At 40.2% G+C, this 18,048-nt stretch overlaps 1 protein-coding gene across 1 annotated transcript in view; it reads right to left on the bottom strand.

The window, feature by feature from the left end:
* The window catches only part of LOC117748670 (protocadherin-15-like), a 113,567-nt gene that overhangs the window by 13,059 nt on the left and 82,460 nt on the right, over positions 1-18,048 (bottom strand). The window contains exons 28-34 of the mRNA XM_034558647.1: positions 17,791-17,918; positions 14,369-14,599; positions 13,935-14,023; positions 12,469-12,645; positions 11,794-12,012; positions 10,428-10,436; positions 9,279-9,389 (exon numbers count right to left, since the gene is read on the bottom strand). Coding sequence (XP_034414538.1) covers positions 9,279-9,389; positions 10,428-10,436; positions 11,794-12,012; positions 12,469-12,645; positions 13,935-14,023; positions 14,369-14,599; positions 17,791-17,918 — 964 coding nt within the window. The remainder of the gene's footprint in view (positions 1-9,278; positions 9,390-10,427; positions 10,437-11,793; positions 12,013-12,468; positions 12,646-13,934; positions 14,024-14,368; positions 14,600-17,790; positions 17,919-18,048) is intronic.

The following is an 18,048-nucleotide window of genomic DNA, read 5'->3' as shown; positions in this document are numbered from 1 at the left end:
AAGGAAGAGAGACCCTGACATATCATACGTGCAGTTACAGATGATTCCTGGTAAGAATCACCCATTAGAACGTCTAAGTGTGTATTCCTGATATGGTGTGATCTGCAACGACAGAAATGTACATCTAAACATACAGAAGCAAAATTCAACAGTCTCACATGATCTGCAATATTACTATTGTCATGAGTCACTTTATTAGACTTGTAAATTATGTTGAATGAATAGCAAAGTACTTTTGTTCATTGTATTGTTTTATATATTGTTTTTGAGTGAAAAAAAACAACTATGAACCTCTTTGGATGAGTGGAAACATCTTCAAATGTCTAACTCCAGTGGTTGGATTCATTTTGCTCTGATAAGTCTGTGACCTTAATAAACACATTATCTTATAACCGAGGTGAGTGGATTGTATTTGATTAGCATTGATATGCTACAAATATAGCAGCTGGCTGTGTACATGAATACCTGTGCACAGAGAAAACGACACAAATCATTGTCATTCAGTAAATGTTCCACTTTGCAAATCCTAATAGCACTGTTGTTTCACGTCGTCAAATGCACATAATTGTTTTGTTTTTTTCTATTATGGTTTCTGTACCACCACTAGTGCTAAAGTTAACATGACACGCGACTGGGGGCTATTTCGTACGAACTACCACAGAAGTTATCGGTATAGGTTAATTTGAGGTGCAATTTCTAAAAGGTTACCAGCACACAAAGCTGCTTTCAAAATTCTTAAATTTTTTCTAGGAAAAAAAGAGGTCTTTGATACTCAGTCAGCGCCACATATTTATTGAGAGAAAAATGTCTCATATTGATGGTTTTATATATTTATTTAAGTATTTCCTCAAGATCCTGCACAATGAGAGAACTCTTGGGTAAAAGAAGCAAACAAATCTATATAAAAACGTTCATAAAAATGTAGCACACGTATTTTTAATAAAAATATCACTAAATAAATGTTTTTTACTTTTTTTCTACCGCTATGCAACTTCCTAAAACAGAACTAGCAACTTAATGAGCATTGACAGAAAGCGGAACAGACACAAAAAGACAAAGATAACAGTCACTTAAATAATGGTTCACTTTTACAATGTCAGTGTTGGCAATTTTAAGTTAGTTTTTAACACAAGTTCATGTACTTAAAGGGAATTCAGCGAGAACAATTATTTGAGATCAAATCCTGAAAAAATACCACCCTTCCAATTTACCGTCCCCCTCGTTCACAGCTTTCTTTTTATACATCCATGGCCTTTCCCCTGGCTGGAATAGTGTTGTGTGGCTTGGTTGTTGGTTGTTTGTTTCCCAATAACAGAAGCAGGGTTGTGTATATTTAGCACACACATTTGACACAGAATTTGACAAAAAGTTTATTAGATTAGAATCGCTGACTGCACATTTAAGTATTGATATGAACATATCAACACTTTCTTCCACAAGGTAAGTTTATATACAACTAATTTGTAACAGCAAATAGGTTTTGAAGGAAGATTCCAGGACTACATTATCTATCAAAAATAATGAGGATATGTTGTTAATTATTGTATCTGCCATATAGGTTGATACTGTACTAAACATATCTAATTATTTTACATTTAATTTGTTTTTCACCAAAATATCCAGTCTATTTGCTTGTTGTGACTACAGATAACTTTTTATTTCTGTTGTTTAGAATCGGGCGGCATTTTAAGGCTTGGGAATGATCATGGTCTTGGTTCAAAATGGCAGAAAGTCCACAGTGACAAGCATCACAAAGCACAACGTGATTATCAACATTTAACCAAAAACAAGATCTTTCTCTAACCTCAACCAGAGTGCTTTTATTTTGCCTAAACCTAAACGTTTGCACTTTGTAGACAAAATGTAGCTTTTCAATTCACTTAAAAAAAACATTTCCCCGGAATCAAGCCTGCAATTAAGTTCAGTAGCACAGCGTGACTGGAAAAACTATTTTGTAATATATGAATATAATTTCTAGGACACAGGGTTAAGAAAAATAAATATATGTGCATTGAATTAAATTAAATAAAGATGGAAAGACAGACAGCAACCCAATGATAGGAACAGATAGACAGATATATTTTGTACTTGTACACAGAGCAGAATCTTTGATTTTACAGTGTTTGCTGTAATATTTACTGTAACAACATAACAGTAAATATGAATGAAATGGAGAGTAAAACCAGAAGGTGACACTAATCATTTCACTGGTCGTAGCCCTATAGTGAAATACTAGCCACGCTAAGAAAATACCAACAATTCATGTCAAGGAAAGTTCAATCCAAGTTGGCAGGTGCAACAAAGTCCTCTGTTTGAGTTTCTCTTTCATAACCACTACATCTAAAATCAACTAGTTAAGATGTCCAGTGTTAAAGCCACCCCAAAAGAACAATTAGCTTCTCACAATAGCAAGTGGTTGGATCCATCAGCAATCATGTCTTTCACTAGGCGTAGGTGTAAAATAGTTAGTTAATAGTTAATAGTGAAAAGACTCAACTGAAAGATACCCAGGAGGTATTTTGCCACTTTTAATCACTTGATTTTAAAAGCTCCATCTGTAGCCATTCCCTCAGCCTTAATTAAAAACAAGTCTTAGAAATGAGTACTACTTGGATTCCTTTTGTAGTTCACGTTCAATGAAATCGGGACACAAATAAAAAATGGACATGCCCTGTTTATTAGTTCCTCCTCATACTTCACAAAGAGAAGTAGTGTAAAATACAGTAACTGAGTGTGGAAGCCCTTTCCAGCTATTACATGAGTGAATACATTAGAGATATGCAGGATGTGACCTTACTGGCTGTTTCACCTCCTCCTTCTCTTTTTCTGTTCACAACAAGTACCTTCATGTGAAAGGAGAAACATTGTTCTTCTACACAGAGTTTATATTAGGCCAAGTTGTTTTTCCTTTCCTAAAGTAGAAAACAGGAAGTCTTGTTGGAAGAGCAGCGTGGTAGAGAATCACCATATCATCACAGCATCCACTGAGCTATTTTGAGCATCAGTCCCTTGACAGCTCCGCGGCACCTACGCAACAATGTTAAGAAATCCCCCTCTGTGTGCTTTCCATATCGTAAAGGCAAAGGCTACAGCATTGTAGACTGAGAGGGGAATCGTTTCTCAAGTTCCTCCACGATGGAGTTCATGTTTGGGTTGGCTTGAATCTGTGGAGGTGGAGGTAGAGGTGGAGGATCCTCCACTTCTCCGCCCGCTCCTTCTCTACCTCTCTCTCCTCTTCCTATTTCTGCTGCTACTGCTAATACATCCAAGGAGTCAAGAGAATCCATGGAGGCTCTGCTCTTCAAGACCTTTTTGAGCGGGATCTGTTTCCGATCTATCTGGCTGAACATGTTGGCCACCGACTTCTCAATGTCCGCAATGTTTTGGATGTTCTTTAAGATTCCTTTCAACTCTTTTCGGGGAAGATCGGGCTCCGCAGGAAGGGGTGGCGGTGGTGGCCGGAGGGACACGGGTCGCAGAACTGGTGCCTCCGAAAGAGACGGTAGGACAAAGGTGGATGGACGCAGGAGCGAAGGAGACAATGGGGGAGGGAGAGGGGGAGGTGGTGGCGGAGGAGGGTGAGGAGGAGGATTCTCCTTTTCTGTAAGGGTGGAGTGAGATAAAGCAGGAGGGAGAGGAGGAGGGGAGGAAGGGTGGTGTGGAGGAGGAGATGATGGCGATAGAGGAGCAGATGTGAGTGGAGGAGGTGGTGGGGATGGAGGTGTCGGCGGAGGTGGTGGGGGGGTTGGTGGTGGTGGTGGTGGTGGTGGTGGTGGGGGGGTTGATGGAGGATCAGGGATACACTCAAATTGGATCTGAAGTCTTTCTTCCATACTCTGATTCATTGATAAATTTGCACCGAAGCGCCGCAGTACAGGAGGAGTTGGCTTGTGGCTTGGTGGAGGGGTTCCTGTATCACTTTGGGTGATGATAATACTCGGATGACCATCTTTGACCTGAGCGATTAGAACATTGTGGGTGGGGGTCTGCTTGTAGTGCTGAGGAGACTCCGGGAAAACAGAAAGTATGATGTCAGGCGACAAAGATCCTCGTGAATCTAGGTTTTGCCTTTGCCTCATTTCCTGGAGTGCCTGTTGCTCAAATTGTCTGGCTTGTTCTTTGACTGTCAGCTTTGGTTCCAGACTTGGGCTTCCCATTAAGTCTGAGTCCAACCCACGGTCAAATCCTGAATCCAGTCCAGCATCTTTACTTTCCTTAAATTCAGCCTTTAAAAGCTCCAACTCCCACTGAACGGGATCCATAACAACTTGCCGTCTCAAAGTGTCATACATCTCTCTCCGATGTAACCTTGATGGGAGAGTCCAGCTGTGTCCACCTCCAGATCCCCATCCACTGTCACTGCCACTGTACCCACCGAATCCCACATCTCCTCCAGGGGAACTGAGCCTCAGCCAGGCCTCTCGAAGGCCTTTCCTGGAAGGGGAAAAGTTCCCAAGAAGGTCTCTTCTCCTCTGGCTTCTCCCAAGCGTTGCTGGGCTACTTAAAGTCCCATCCTCATGGTAGATGGGATTTTTGATAGTCAATGGGTTTTCATCAGAAAGAAAGGTTATGTTGGACTCAGACTTTGGCAGGTTATTGAGTACACCCCCATTAGCGATGCACTGACGATGGGCAGCAATCGCTCGTGTGGCAAAATCCGAGATCAGACGTTGGCGGTCGCTTTCATCCAAACTGCCACCGCACCCACCACCACTATGGTTTGACCGGCTGGTGCATGCATGGAAGAAGATTTGAGAGGAAAAAAAATAATAAAGAGAAGGGTATAGTGAATTGGAAAGATGCTATCAAAGCTATATTAAATTAAAGAGGGAAATAGGGACTGAGCAGTAATGCACAGAGAGGTTAAATAAAATGTTTAATAAACGGGAGAGACAACAGAATTATACATAAAGAATGGTAGAAAGGCAGCTAAAACAATAAAACGTCTGCTCGAGCCTTTCGATAAATGAAATGAAAAGAGACTTCACATTAAGCGATAAATGAGGACAGGGATGAGAGGAAATGGAAACAGCATCTTGCAAGAGGTAACAGAATTTTCTGACAGTGCTGTTTTTACCAGCGGGACAAGAAATGGAGCGCTAAAAACTGTTTTAAAACACAAAGGGAAGGATTTAAATATATGTTATGTATGCTGAAAGTAGTGCTCTACAAAGTTGTTACTGCATCACGACGACAGACAATCCTAAACTGTTGGGGCAGGGATAGACAACTGTGTGTCATAGAGCTCCGAGAGTATGCAGACTTCCTTCCAACAAAAGAGTGATTATATCCTCCTCTCTGGTTGAAGGTGCACTGATCTGTGAAATCTCTGGTATCGTTTATGACTTTGTTGAAACTCTGCAGACTCTTGGCATTTCATGGCACATGGCTGGCTACTTCTATGCCAAGTCAACCGATGCAACATCACTTTCTAATACACCATTGATCAGCTCCAATCATTCAGCAACACACATTGCTCTCCGAACTACTACGGTACAACTTACTTGACACGTAAAACAAAGAGTAAGCACTAACAAAGGACGGGAAACGAAAACCACAACTATGGCAACAAACTGTCAGCATTGTATCAAACTAGTCACAGATGTTAATCCATTTACAGCATCCTACTCACTTTTGTCTGTCAGTCATGTGTAAAAGATGGATGGATCAGAGCAAGAGAAAATTAACAGATCAGTCAACATGAGAACAAGCAAGTAGAGTGATGAAGAGTGTATCTGTTGATCAGTTACATACAGAGCGATTATGTTTCCACAAATGCATTCATTTTGGAAAACCTATTAGAAATTAAGAGAGTGTAAAAGTTGAAGCATTTTATAAAATTAAGAATTAAATGATAATTTCATCTTGTTTCTGTTGTTCATCACATCAAATCATTAAAAACAAGTGTACTCAATGTATGTTATGTTAGCTATTTTCCTTTCTCTTAGTCCCTTTTCAAAGTAAAGGTTTTGAAACACAAACTGTAAATATTGTAAAGTCATCTAAAAATGATGAATACAAATCAAAATGTCAATATAATTGGGATTAATTAGGCTTCACTTTGTATCTAATTTAGTTATTTCTAGATGTGTATAATTGCTACATAGCACAAGTAATGACAACTATATGATGTGCCGTGTTGCTAAATAATATGACTTTCAATTTCCAAAAAAATAAATGCTTCATTTAATGTGCTGCTAATAATACGCTAAAGAACACTTAATTTCTCACAGGCAATTGAAAACAGAAATTAAAACCCAAACCTGTCAAGAGAACAGCCAAAGGTAATTAAAATTAAAATAATGCCTCGAAATCAGTCTAATGAGCAGTTTGATAATGGACCTTATTATGAATGTGCAAACTTTTGTACTTTTCCAGGTTTTATACTCTTTAGGGAATATTTAATCTCTACAAGACTGCAGTGATACAGAAAACATACACACAAACACACACCTTCCCAACCACAATTAAACATGCTCTGCAGCTTATCAATAGAGTTAATTATTGCCCGGGGTGGTCTTTATAAATTACGGGCTGCATCTATTTCAATTATGTCATATCCAAGTTCATTTCCGCACACATTTTATAGCAAATAATTGTGGTTTAGTCTCTCTCACACACACACACACACACACACACACACACACACACACACACACACACAGAAATCCCTTGTTGTCATTTGAAGATAGTTCCTCCCATCTTGCAAATGAATTGCTCTCCTGTTAATAGGAGTAGAGACGCATATCAAGGACACACAGGAAACCGGTGATGCATGTAATGCTGATAAGATTTCCTCTCAACTTCTTCTTAACGCTCCACTAAGGAATTACAAATAACCATCTATGTATTGGAGTGAGTGAGTGTACGTGTGTGGTTGTTATGACTTTCAGATAAAAGTTCATGTGGCGGTCACTATAGGAACAAACTCACAAACAAGCACAAACTGTAGTATAAATTAAACTAAATTTACGACCAGGTACACAGAAACGGGGGAGCTACACCAAGTGGTGAAGAGAATGACTAAATAATAAAGCAACTTTTTGAGGCAGTATAGAGGAGTCAGCACTTTAAGGAGTTGAGACATAGGACATCATTAATATACGGTAAAAGTAATTTCACATAATCATCAAAAAGCGTATATATATTGCCTCTACTTGCTGACCATGATTCACTGCTTCATGATTGGGGAAAGAAAAATGTTGGGAATAAAAGAAAACTCGCATTGCTTCCAAAGCAAACATTCATAAACTTACATTACAATCTGCTGTGAAGGCTGATCCACTGTTGCCCTTCACTTTATCTTGTGTATAGTGAGGACATTGGTATGCATTACAACAAGGAAACTGACAAGGACTGAGCTGCATGCCGCTGAACCTTGTGAAGATAAAATTGCAGGGTTTATCTGCGACTGTTAATGCATTAAAAAATCAGAGCTTTGTTTAATGCTAGTTTGCAAAGCTCGGCACAATGTCGGTTTCATTGGCCATGGCAAAATGTGAAATTAAGAAATAAATGCCCATAGACCACAAAACAATCACATGCTTTGGGTGAACATGTATTCAAACCTCCCAAAGCAAAATGCTTAATTGTCCGCACACTTTCGCATGCACACAGATTTTATCATCAGGATTGGAGATAATTAATTTAGCGCTTAGCGCACCTTTCAGCACCATGGACAGCAGAATCTTTTTGGGGGGGTTTTGTCTCCCACATTCCATCAAAACATTGTTTATTTGCAAACTGTATAATGAGACTAGTAAACAGATATCATTGCTGTGATATAATTATACCTTTTAAAACTAAATACAAGGTGTTTGTCATTGTGCACAAGCACAGGCTGAGAGCTAAATGGCTGTTTGTGACACATTCTCTGCCAGCTATGTTATATTGCTATTGGTTGTTTTGTTATGATCTTCGATACCTGCATTTCCACAGTGAGAAAGCCTCCTGGACTTTCTCTTAAGCATGACAGCTGACCCCTCGTGTGTTGACAGATTATGTCAATAAAGGGCCACATGTGTCATAGCAACAGCCTTGACAATGACACCTTGATTGATTGACAGACGTAAAAACAAATCAGTGGTAAAAATAAGATGCATTGTTTATGTTTATATATCGGGTGAGGTCATAATGACTGGGACAGAACATGCTAAATATTTATGGTGTGTTTGAGTCGATGTTTAATCAATCAAAATCAACAAATCTCAGCATGCTTCTATCAGACTCCAAAGGCAGTTGACGAAGTATAATTTACTTTGAAATGGTCAAACAATAGTGTAAGATATTTAAAAACAGTCTTCACAGGCTGCACACTTCTTTGACATCTTATCTTTAATCCGGAAGACTTTAGAGCCGTTAAATTGTCGGTCTCTACAGGCCAGAGACACAGTGGGGGACACCATCGATGTATGTCCATGGGGAAAACAGTGTGCTCCCTTTTATTATTTTGAAAGGTTTTATTATAAGTAAACATCTACTACACACATAGCCGACGGTGTTGCAGCCGCTGCTCTGCGGCCACAGCCTTTTTGCTGGGAACAAACCTCCTGTTTACATTGTTGAATGAATACACTTGAAACCTAAATGAACGCAAGTTGTGCTTATGCCTGTGAGGCAGAGCACGGAGCAGGAGCCGACACCTGGTATTTTCATTTCCTGATTGCTTTCAGTATTCATTAGTGGAAATGTACCCTAATGTTTATATTTGGATGTTGGCAACAAACCAAAATGTTGAACTGCATTGTCTTACACGACATAGCACAGGTGTCCTATTGGAGATATCAAATTGCTTTCTTATTAATAAGTAAATGGTATTTTAACAGCGTTAGACCTGAATGTAAAGAGCCTTAAGGTCGTCTTGCACATTAGCATTTGGTTGTGAGTGTGGTCACTGGTCTTGTCCCAACTACCCCATCTGGGACATTTTAGGTCAATAGTTAATTTCACATTAGCTTGAAAAGTCCATGATATCCGAAATTGCCCCATGCTTTGGAACTGAAACACAACTGGAATGTATTCTTAATGCACAAAGAAGATTGTTCAGTGTGAAGAATGGTTTTGGTCTGCAGGGAATCAAAGATACACGTTTATTTGCAGTATCTTTCATTGTGATGATTAAAATGTAAGGAGATGTAATGTTATGGGACCGACTGCATATGTGAATATCACAAAAAAAGGCCCGCTGCAAAAGGTTGAGGTTTAATAGCCATAAGAATGTGAGCTAAGGCCTCTGCTCTGGCTCATAAATATAAATGCCACTTTCACACTTCACTTACATGGCGTTGTCACCCAGCTCCTCATACAGGTTGTTGGCAGTTCCTCCCGCAGGTTTGCCCATTGGCAATGCCATCTGGATACGAGCTGTTTTGGCACACTCTGCCTGGCGTCTGGACACCAGCAGAGAGGAAACTCAGCGTTAGTTATCAAAAGTTAGAGAAAACGTCCGACCTTAGAAATCAGTGAAATGTTCATAATCAGTGCGGGGAGCTGATATCTTTGGTGCATCCATTTCTAGCTGTGTTCTAAAGAAACTCCTCAACGCAACTACTCATTTATTGTGTATGTTTTAACACTGTGCAATATTAATAATGTGTACATTTTCACATTATTCAATTTGAGTACATTTTACAGCAAAGTATAGTCTGTGTGTGTGCGTGTGGTTTCCAGCCATGCACGCCTGTCAGTGTGTCCATTGTTGTGGTCCAGCCAAAGTATCTTCACAACTACAGGATGCATTTTATTGACATGTGGCCAGACATTGACGCCTCCCAGAGGATGGAGGTAACTGACTTTGTTGATCCCCTGACATTTTCACTTTTCATTTTCAAGGAGGTTGACATCTTTTAGTTTTTCAGTGTGAAGTGCTGGTGAAGTGCAGTTTATTTGTGGCATTAAATTACATAATAATCTGTCGTAAGCCCCTCCCAACAGGTGAGCCAAAGCATAAACACGTGTTTCATGCAGTTACTTGTGCGAGTACTAGTTATTCATTTCAAACCTCGTCATCATCGTGGTTGTGATCCCGATGCCGTTATATAGCAGCAATTCTATGACAATTACCGTCCTGTTTGCAAACTTGTGAGCCTGTAAAGCCCTTTGAGAGGACTTTACGTGACTGGGATTCGAGGCTCTATCGAGCCACAATATAGATGGAGAGAACATGTACACTTGACCTGGATTCACGACCACACACACAAACTCACGCACACGCACGCACGGACACATTCTAACAAAAGCATCTGTCCTGAACATTTACTGATTCCATGCTCTTCTGGATTAATTTCTTTGATTGTCTGCTGTCCTAGCTGTTTCACTGCCCTCATCCTTTTCTTATACAATGAAAGTCAACACATTAATCACAACGAGAGGTGTTTAAGACAGCCATGACATTAATGTTAGCATGAGAATATGGAAACAGTACTTACTCCTTGAATCTGGAAGGGAAAGATGCAGCAGGCGACAGAAAGAAAAAGAAAGAAAGATTAGTGACTGTTCATAAATCACACAGTACCTCTTGTTAGTCAGGTGTATACATTGAAATGTACAAACCATTTGGAAAATTGGTCTTCATTACAGTCATTTAGCAACAGAGACTAGTGATTATAATGCTGATGATTACATTCTATTCAAATCTCCTCTCCTCTCCTCAGTCTGTTGTTATTTGTCTTTCTTTCTTATCAGGATGAAAGGTGCTCTCCAAAATGCACTGATCCAGTTCATGTGTGTGTGTGTGTGTGTGCTTGTTTATGTGTGTTTGGGAGACGGATGCAATTAATAGCCTTTCACGGTGTTTAGCTAAACAAACTATTAGAATTGGCACTGTGGGACAGGCGGCAATTCTGAATCATCCAGAGAATTGAAATCGCCCAGGTGATAAAACGATAAACAGTGCTCAAAGATGTCCTGTGGGAAAGACGCTCAGCTTAATCTTTTTTTTTCCTTTTTATAGTAAAATCATCGCTTTTTTTGTTCATTTCTTTTAGAACAAACTGTTTTAAGGAACAAAATGTTTACGTTATAATTTTGTTTATCATTTAATGCACAATTACATAAATGACTGGAATGCCGAACCCACACTTACAGTAGGAATGCAATGAATGTAATAGCTGCCTATGGGCACTATGATCCATCCAACAAGGCACGCAAGAGAATAAACATGGACATGCAGTGTACAAAAAAAGAAAACGGGAGAACGTTGTTGATTGATGAGCTGCTGAGATTTGGTTAGGTGTGACGTAGTTGTTTTCGACCTCACTACCCTTTTAGTGGAGTAAGCTGCAAGCCCATTTGCTCCTTGTGAGAATGTAAACCTCACAAGTATTTGAAATCCTTTTATTTTGAATAAATGTTAATAAAACAAGATGAACTATAACAGCCGGACACTATTTTCATCTACAGATCAATGCACCAATTGGTGAACTAGTGAGTATTTATGAGGACAGTGTATGTAGGACAGTGCTCATGTTCATTCATCTGTGCAAAAGTGTGGCTAAATGAGCATTTTTTTAAGGTAATCATCATATCTTTACATCTAATTCGGCAAATTAAGGTTTCATTTGGACCAAACCAATTGTTGGACAGTTTTAGTGAGTTTTCTTTGTTGAATGCGATGAATGAAGTGCGTTTTTTACGATGAATTATAAGGTTGGTCTTGTTATAGGATCAGTTAACTGTTGACTAGGAAGAAAGTATAAAATATCGCCAACACAAGCCCATAAGCTCAGTCTCATTCAGTGTATGTTGTCCCTGATTTAAGTGCCGTATTTACCCTAAAACATCATGTATACTTACTGTCTGTAGGTGATAATTACAATCAGTATGGCGGGGACACAGCAGATGATGATAATAACTGCCAGCGCCAACAGCGCCCCCTCCGTGTAGCCTACAGTCTGCACAGCTTTCTTCACACTGGTCACCACTACAGGGGTTCGGATCTCCAGAATCCGTCCACCAGGAGGGAGGAAGGGCTGGAACTCTTTGTTGATGTCCAAGAGTTTACCATCAAGAAACCTTGAGGTGAGAACCGCAGTGATGTAAATGAACACTGAACCTCTATGACACAGGACAAGTTATGGCAACATGAAGACAGTCAATGCAAGGGGGTGAAGGCCAGAGTTATCCAGGCAACACATTGTTCACCAAGTCAAGACAGTTTCATGCTACAAACACACACGCCCACTCACTGCGGTTATACTTGCAAATCTGTTTAGTAGTTTTCTATTAGGTTGTTTTTCATAATGCCTCACATTTAAAATAGCTCCGTTTAAGTGAGGCCTGAAAACACTTTTCTACTTGATTAGCTAAACTGCCCTAAGCCAAAATCCTGACAACGTGTGTGAACAGCAGCACTCCAAAAAAGTCAAACTAGGAAACATTAAATTGAGATGTAATTTAGTTCCTTTCATAATATAACGCAACACATTTTGGAGAGCGGTCATCTTACTTTTCATAGATCAAAGTTCTTACTTGTAGAGCTCCTGTCTAGAAACAGCCCTGTTCGTCAGCGGGTCGATAGCATAAATCATGAGGTCCGACTTGGTGTAGTCGTCCTGCTCCTTTCCATCGGCAAAGCGATGGGGCCCGATGGTTTCCACGACAACCTTTGCTCCCGGAATCTGCTCCTGGACGTAGTGTTCCAAAATGCTGAGGTTTCAAAAAAAATAATGGGTTTTGATTGATGGGTTCACACTACTTTAACTCCGCCAAGATATCGACATGGCTGGCACACACACACACACACACTAATGTATACATTTACAAAAATACACCTCTGTGGACAAACACATTTTGTTTCCATCCTCTCAGCTAGGCTGTGGAATATTGATTTCTGTCCCCATGTAAACACCTACTCAGTGCTCACAGCAGGAGCTATCCAACTAAGCTGTGTGTGTGGGTGAAAGTGACTGAGAAAGAGAGTGAGGTAGAGAGAAAAGATGGGAAGTACTTTAAAACATTATTATCAAGTTAGGGCTTGTGTCCATATAGAGTTATCAAGAAAGCCCTCCTGCTGTGCACAGGTTTTGTTTCTATGACAATAATATCTTGACACAACATCACCTCGCTGTTAGACTAGCATCGCTCCTTTGCGTTTCTTTTCTATCAATTTGGGCTAACACCTTTCTGTACAGTTCAAAGATGTTCAAATAGAAGTGCTCAAGTTGAAGCGTGAATGTTGGCTTCAAGGAACAGATGGTGGGGGAGGACTACAATGGAGCCAACTGGTGGAACATTTGGGAGATTTATCCTAATAAACATTAGATTCTTGTAGGCCAATTCCGATTTCTTCCCAATCCTGATATGTACTATTACTGACTGCATACCCAAACAAAAACAAAAATTCAATACAATTTGTAACAGGTTTCCCCGTTACGCGGTGAGTCTCGGACGTAACAAAGGCAGCAACACGGCTTGACGTTTGTTCCAAATACTTTTATTGATTCTCAGAATGACGCTCCTCGCCTCTCCTCCCCGCCTCTCAGTCCCTCCTGCTATTTATTGGGGAGAGACACAGATAGATTAACCCCAGCTGAGGCTGATCAACCCTCAGCCCCAGCTGAGACTAATTAGACATCATTCCGGCACTGTTCCCTGAACCACACCCCCGCTCCACCCACTCTACAGCTGAGCCTAACCACACCCCACTGTCACACAATTCAACTGTTAATGAATTGCAGTATACAGGGTCCTGCTTCATCATTTTCACAGAAGAAAACAGGTGCAACATGTGATATTTCCTAATAAGCTTATCCAAACCCACTCGATTCCACGCCGATGTGTGCCACTGTTTGTGCAATGTAAAACCATCAAGTGGCACACGTGTACAGATAGATATATAAGACTGATCAACCTGTGCATCTTTACTAAATACCAACCCAAAACACGTCAAATCCAAAGATAAACATCTGTAAAACATATTGTTTTATGTAAGTTACCTGAGGAGCTTGTCTTTGTTTTTCTCCACATATGTCGGAGGGACATTTGATACGACCACCTGCATGTCCAGCTGGTTCACGACTGACACCTACACAGATACAAATGCAAATACAACCAGGTATCCTGTATTTAAACTGAGCTGAAAAAAGCACATTATTTTCCTAGACCTTATCAGATGGAACCTCCACCTGTGAAATAAAAGTTTGAATTGGAAAAGATAACATTTTCAATCCAACTCCGCGACGAGCTCGTGCCTACTTGAATTTGTTTTCACATTTTTTATCTGCTTCAAGGACATTCTGGGTGCCACATAAATCACAATGCAATTACGTTAAATCATGTCATTAAATGTGTGTTAGGGGAAGTAAAGAATTTAAGATAACATTAATTATTGTGAACCTGCCACCAATGTCAAAAATATAAATATACACACCACTATCTCCGCCTTGCTGCTGTGTCCTTGACCATAGTTGTCTGTAGCAACCACCTCAAACTTAAAATACGACCGCCTCATGTTGCGGTACATGATCGCCGTCTTCACCACGCCGCTGTATGGTTCAATGATGAAGCCGTCTTTGCTACTTTTAGTGTCTTTACCAGTGGGCGGGGCAATGATGAGCCGGTACATCATAGAACTGTAGTTACCAGTGTCTTTGTCCTGTGCCTGTGAAATGAGGTAAATAAGAATCACTTATGTCACTTATTCACAGTGTCATTATTCTAATCAGCAATTTGTACACCACCACACTATCATCATCATAATAACCATAATAATGAAACGTCATCATCATTGACAAAAACACTGTGATCAAGTCATTGTTCCCATTATCATAATAATCAAGTCTATTTTGTGATGATTATCATCATGATAGTGAGTCTTCTGCCTCCTCAACGCTCGATTCAAGCTGTGTGAGCAGCTGATCAAGACGCAGCGCTACCATGGTCCTATCTCTCTTGGATTTGTAACTCCTCAAAGGCCATAGATTACAGTTGTTTGTTCTCCTGGGGAAACCTGCTGTTTGGCTGTGTTGTTTGATGTAGTACTCTGGATCGGCAGCAGGGGGTAAAGTGGTGCTGTGAGCTGTATGCAGGTCGATTCATCTGTTCTGTCATTTGGGCTAACTATCCAGTCTCACCCTCATTCACACACACACATGCTGACCTCACATTCATGTCCAGACACAGACACACAGACATTGATTTATTGCCTGGTATTTACAAGAAGGGCAGGGAGTATAGACTGCAGATTCCGCTCAGAGACACCCACCACATCAAAGGTATTGCTATGATTGCAAGACATCAAAAATATTTTTCTTATGGCTGGGGAATAAGGAAATGGAAGCAGGAAATAATATAATATGTAAAGGAAATATTGAGGCATACCTATAGAAAGATGAGGGAATAAGGGAGGTCCGAGGAATGAATACATGTACAGATCTATTTTTTGTGTTCTAACTTGCAGAGGTGAGTGTCACAGTTACGACAACTTTTCAGCAATACATCAATACCTGCAGTAATATAAACTGCAAAGTGTGGAGTACAGACCTGATTATTTTCTATTGCACTTAGAAAGAGCTGTGTTCAAAATCCACATGCATACAAATAATCTTCACCAGGTGGAACTGGAGAGGTGACAAAATGAATAATCCTGTGGTGAAACAGCTCCAACGTAAGTCACTACTGGACTGCTGGAAAGCACTTTAATCGTCATTCTAAAGTCAAGATTGATTGCCTTTTTTTTGTGGTATCTGTCCAATTCATGTGCCAGAGTATTTGCACAGAGTACAGGACGTGCCTTTAAATAGAGTTTAGGGGCCGTTATCTATGCTAATAATAAACAATAGGCTGTACACCTCCAATTTATGGGAAGAGAAATTCAAGAGAATGTTGCTGCATGAGTCCCAATGTCTCTGGCTTCACCACAATCAACATGAATAACAAATAGGACAGACATTAAAAAAAACATCAGTTATTTTGTGACTTGGTTGTCACAATCCTACTGCCCACTTGGGATCGCCATGATGGAGAATCATTTTAACAGCTGTGTGACATTAATTAGTTAGTCTTCGAAGTCATTAATCCATTATTTAAACTGGGCTCCCTGGATTGCATTATATCGTCTTGCAAACACACCTACATCGATGCAGCCGTTTGACATTTTTTAACGTGAACACCCACTAAAAGGAAAGCTTTGAATAGTACTTTTTAAGGGCAGGGGAAAGTGCTGGAGAAAGAAAGAAGGGTAAATTCTGCGTTTGCATTGGTTGTGGTGGGAGAAGTGACAACCATCATTCAGACAACATATATGCTTCAGGCCGATGTGATGGCATTAGCTATACTTGACAACTGAGATTAAAAATGCTCATTTCTCAAACTTTCTCTCCACCTCGCCTCACTCACTCTTTCATCTGAATGTTAGCAAACCTGTCCATCTAGATGGTCACGCCCCCCCCCCCCCCCCCCACACTCCATCTATTCATCCAGCCATGAATCATGCATGTCTTTCCTACTTTCTTCTCTCCAGACAGTATGTCTTGCAGCTGGATGCCAGTCATCTTTATCTAACCACCAATCTTCTCTCTTCCTTCCAATCTCCAGATCTATTGACTCTCCCTGTGGTGATCGAGACTACTAGCGGGCTATTAGTCTTTTCCCGTCAGTCTGTTAAAGTATTTATAGAGGCCAGAAGACTGTAGAGCAGGTTACTGTAAACCAGCTTCAATATTGACACCAACAAATCCATATGCAAAACCACCACCCTCAGATGTTTGCAGCAGAGGAATAATAATCTGTACCAGATTTAGAGAAAGGCAAATGTTCTATGCTTGGGAAAGTGTGATTTTTATTAAGACTCTTTGTTGCATGCTCTCACTTATTCTCTCATATTTCCTGTCACTCTCACTGGGTATGATCTCATGCAACAGGAATATCTAAGAATGATCTTAAAAACTGTAATAAAATATTAAAGCACATACTTTTCTGCCAGAGACCCTGCCCGAGTCTCTTGTGGCATCTAGGCTCATTAAAACATATTGCTACTTCTCAGATAGAGGCTGAGAGCTCTGTGACCCATTTTGGGTCCTAAAAGGCATTTTAATAATACGAGTCGCTTGAGTTGTTTACAGATATATGAAATTCTCCTGAGTTTGGTAAAAAAAAATAAAGAGATACAAAGAGATGTATCAATTCACAGAGAGGTATAGGTAGAGACAGAAAGGAGAGGAATCTTACTAACTTGTTATTTTCTGGATTGAATATTATCTTCATTCAAAATAAACAACACAAGCATACACATCTGCACGAGCATCGTAAGCACCTTCATACTGGGCACAACTGAATTAAGCAGGTAGCTGTCGAGGCTACTTTTGTGTCCAAGTCAAAAGGTTTTTAGTCTCACATTATCATATATTATGTTATGTTAAGCAATAACTGGGTACACAACAGGGGACAAGTAAAAGGGACTTCATAGAATACAAAGCAATCCATGCAACAATTAAACAAACAGAAGCCTTTACAGTTGTTCACTCCTAAACAAGGAAACATCAAGCTCAGCACAGCAGGGACAGTGTGGACACCCACTCTACAGGTGGATGGGGGTGTGGAGCTTTTGAAATACTACATGAACAGCAGTAGTAACGACCTGGGCGCCGAGCAACAGCAGAGCTTTCAGGTGAGCAACGTGAGCGGAGCGCCGACAGCTTCAGTGCACCACCGTGATGAAATAGACTTTTGTTGGATATATGTTGTAGTGAGAAGCGTGAATGAAGGGCACGTAGACTTGACTTACTGTTTTGTGTTCCTATATTTGATCAACCCCGTTATCTGTTGTATATGAATGTGCTTGTATGTCTGTACCTGTATTTGCAAGATGGAGGTGAACGTTTTAGCGTCTTCTGCAACCCCTCCGATGTAAAGAGATCTGGTGAAAACCGGCGGGTGGTCGTTCTCATCCTGGATGTCGATTACCACCTTCGCTGTGTTGGCTAAGGGGACACACACACACACACACACACAGTTTACACATTGTGACACACTTTTGAATTTGGCATTACAAAAAGAAGATAAAAGAATCTTCAGAAGCGCACATTTAGCATTTGGGACAAAAAGTTTATA

The sequence above is a fragment of the Cyclopterus lumpus genome, chromosome 19, assembly GCF_009769545.1.
Source record: "Cyclopterus lumpus isolate fCycLum1 chromosome 19, fCycLum1.pri, whole genome shotgun sequence".
In the NCBI taxonomy this organism is placed as follows: domain Eukaryota; kingdom Metazoa; phylum Chordata; class Actinopteri; order Perciformes; family Cyclopteridae; genus Cyclopterus; species Cyclopterus lumpus.
This window is presented reverse-complemented; position numbering and strand designations above follow the sequence as displayed.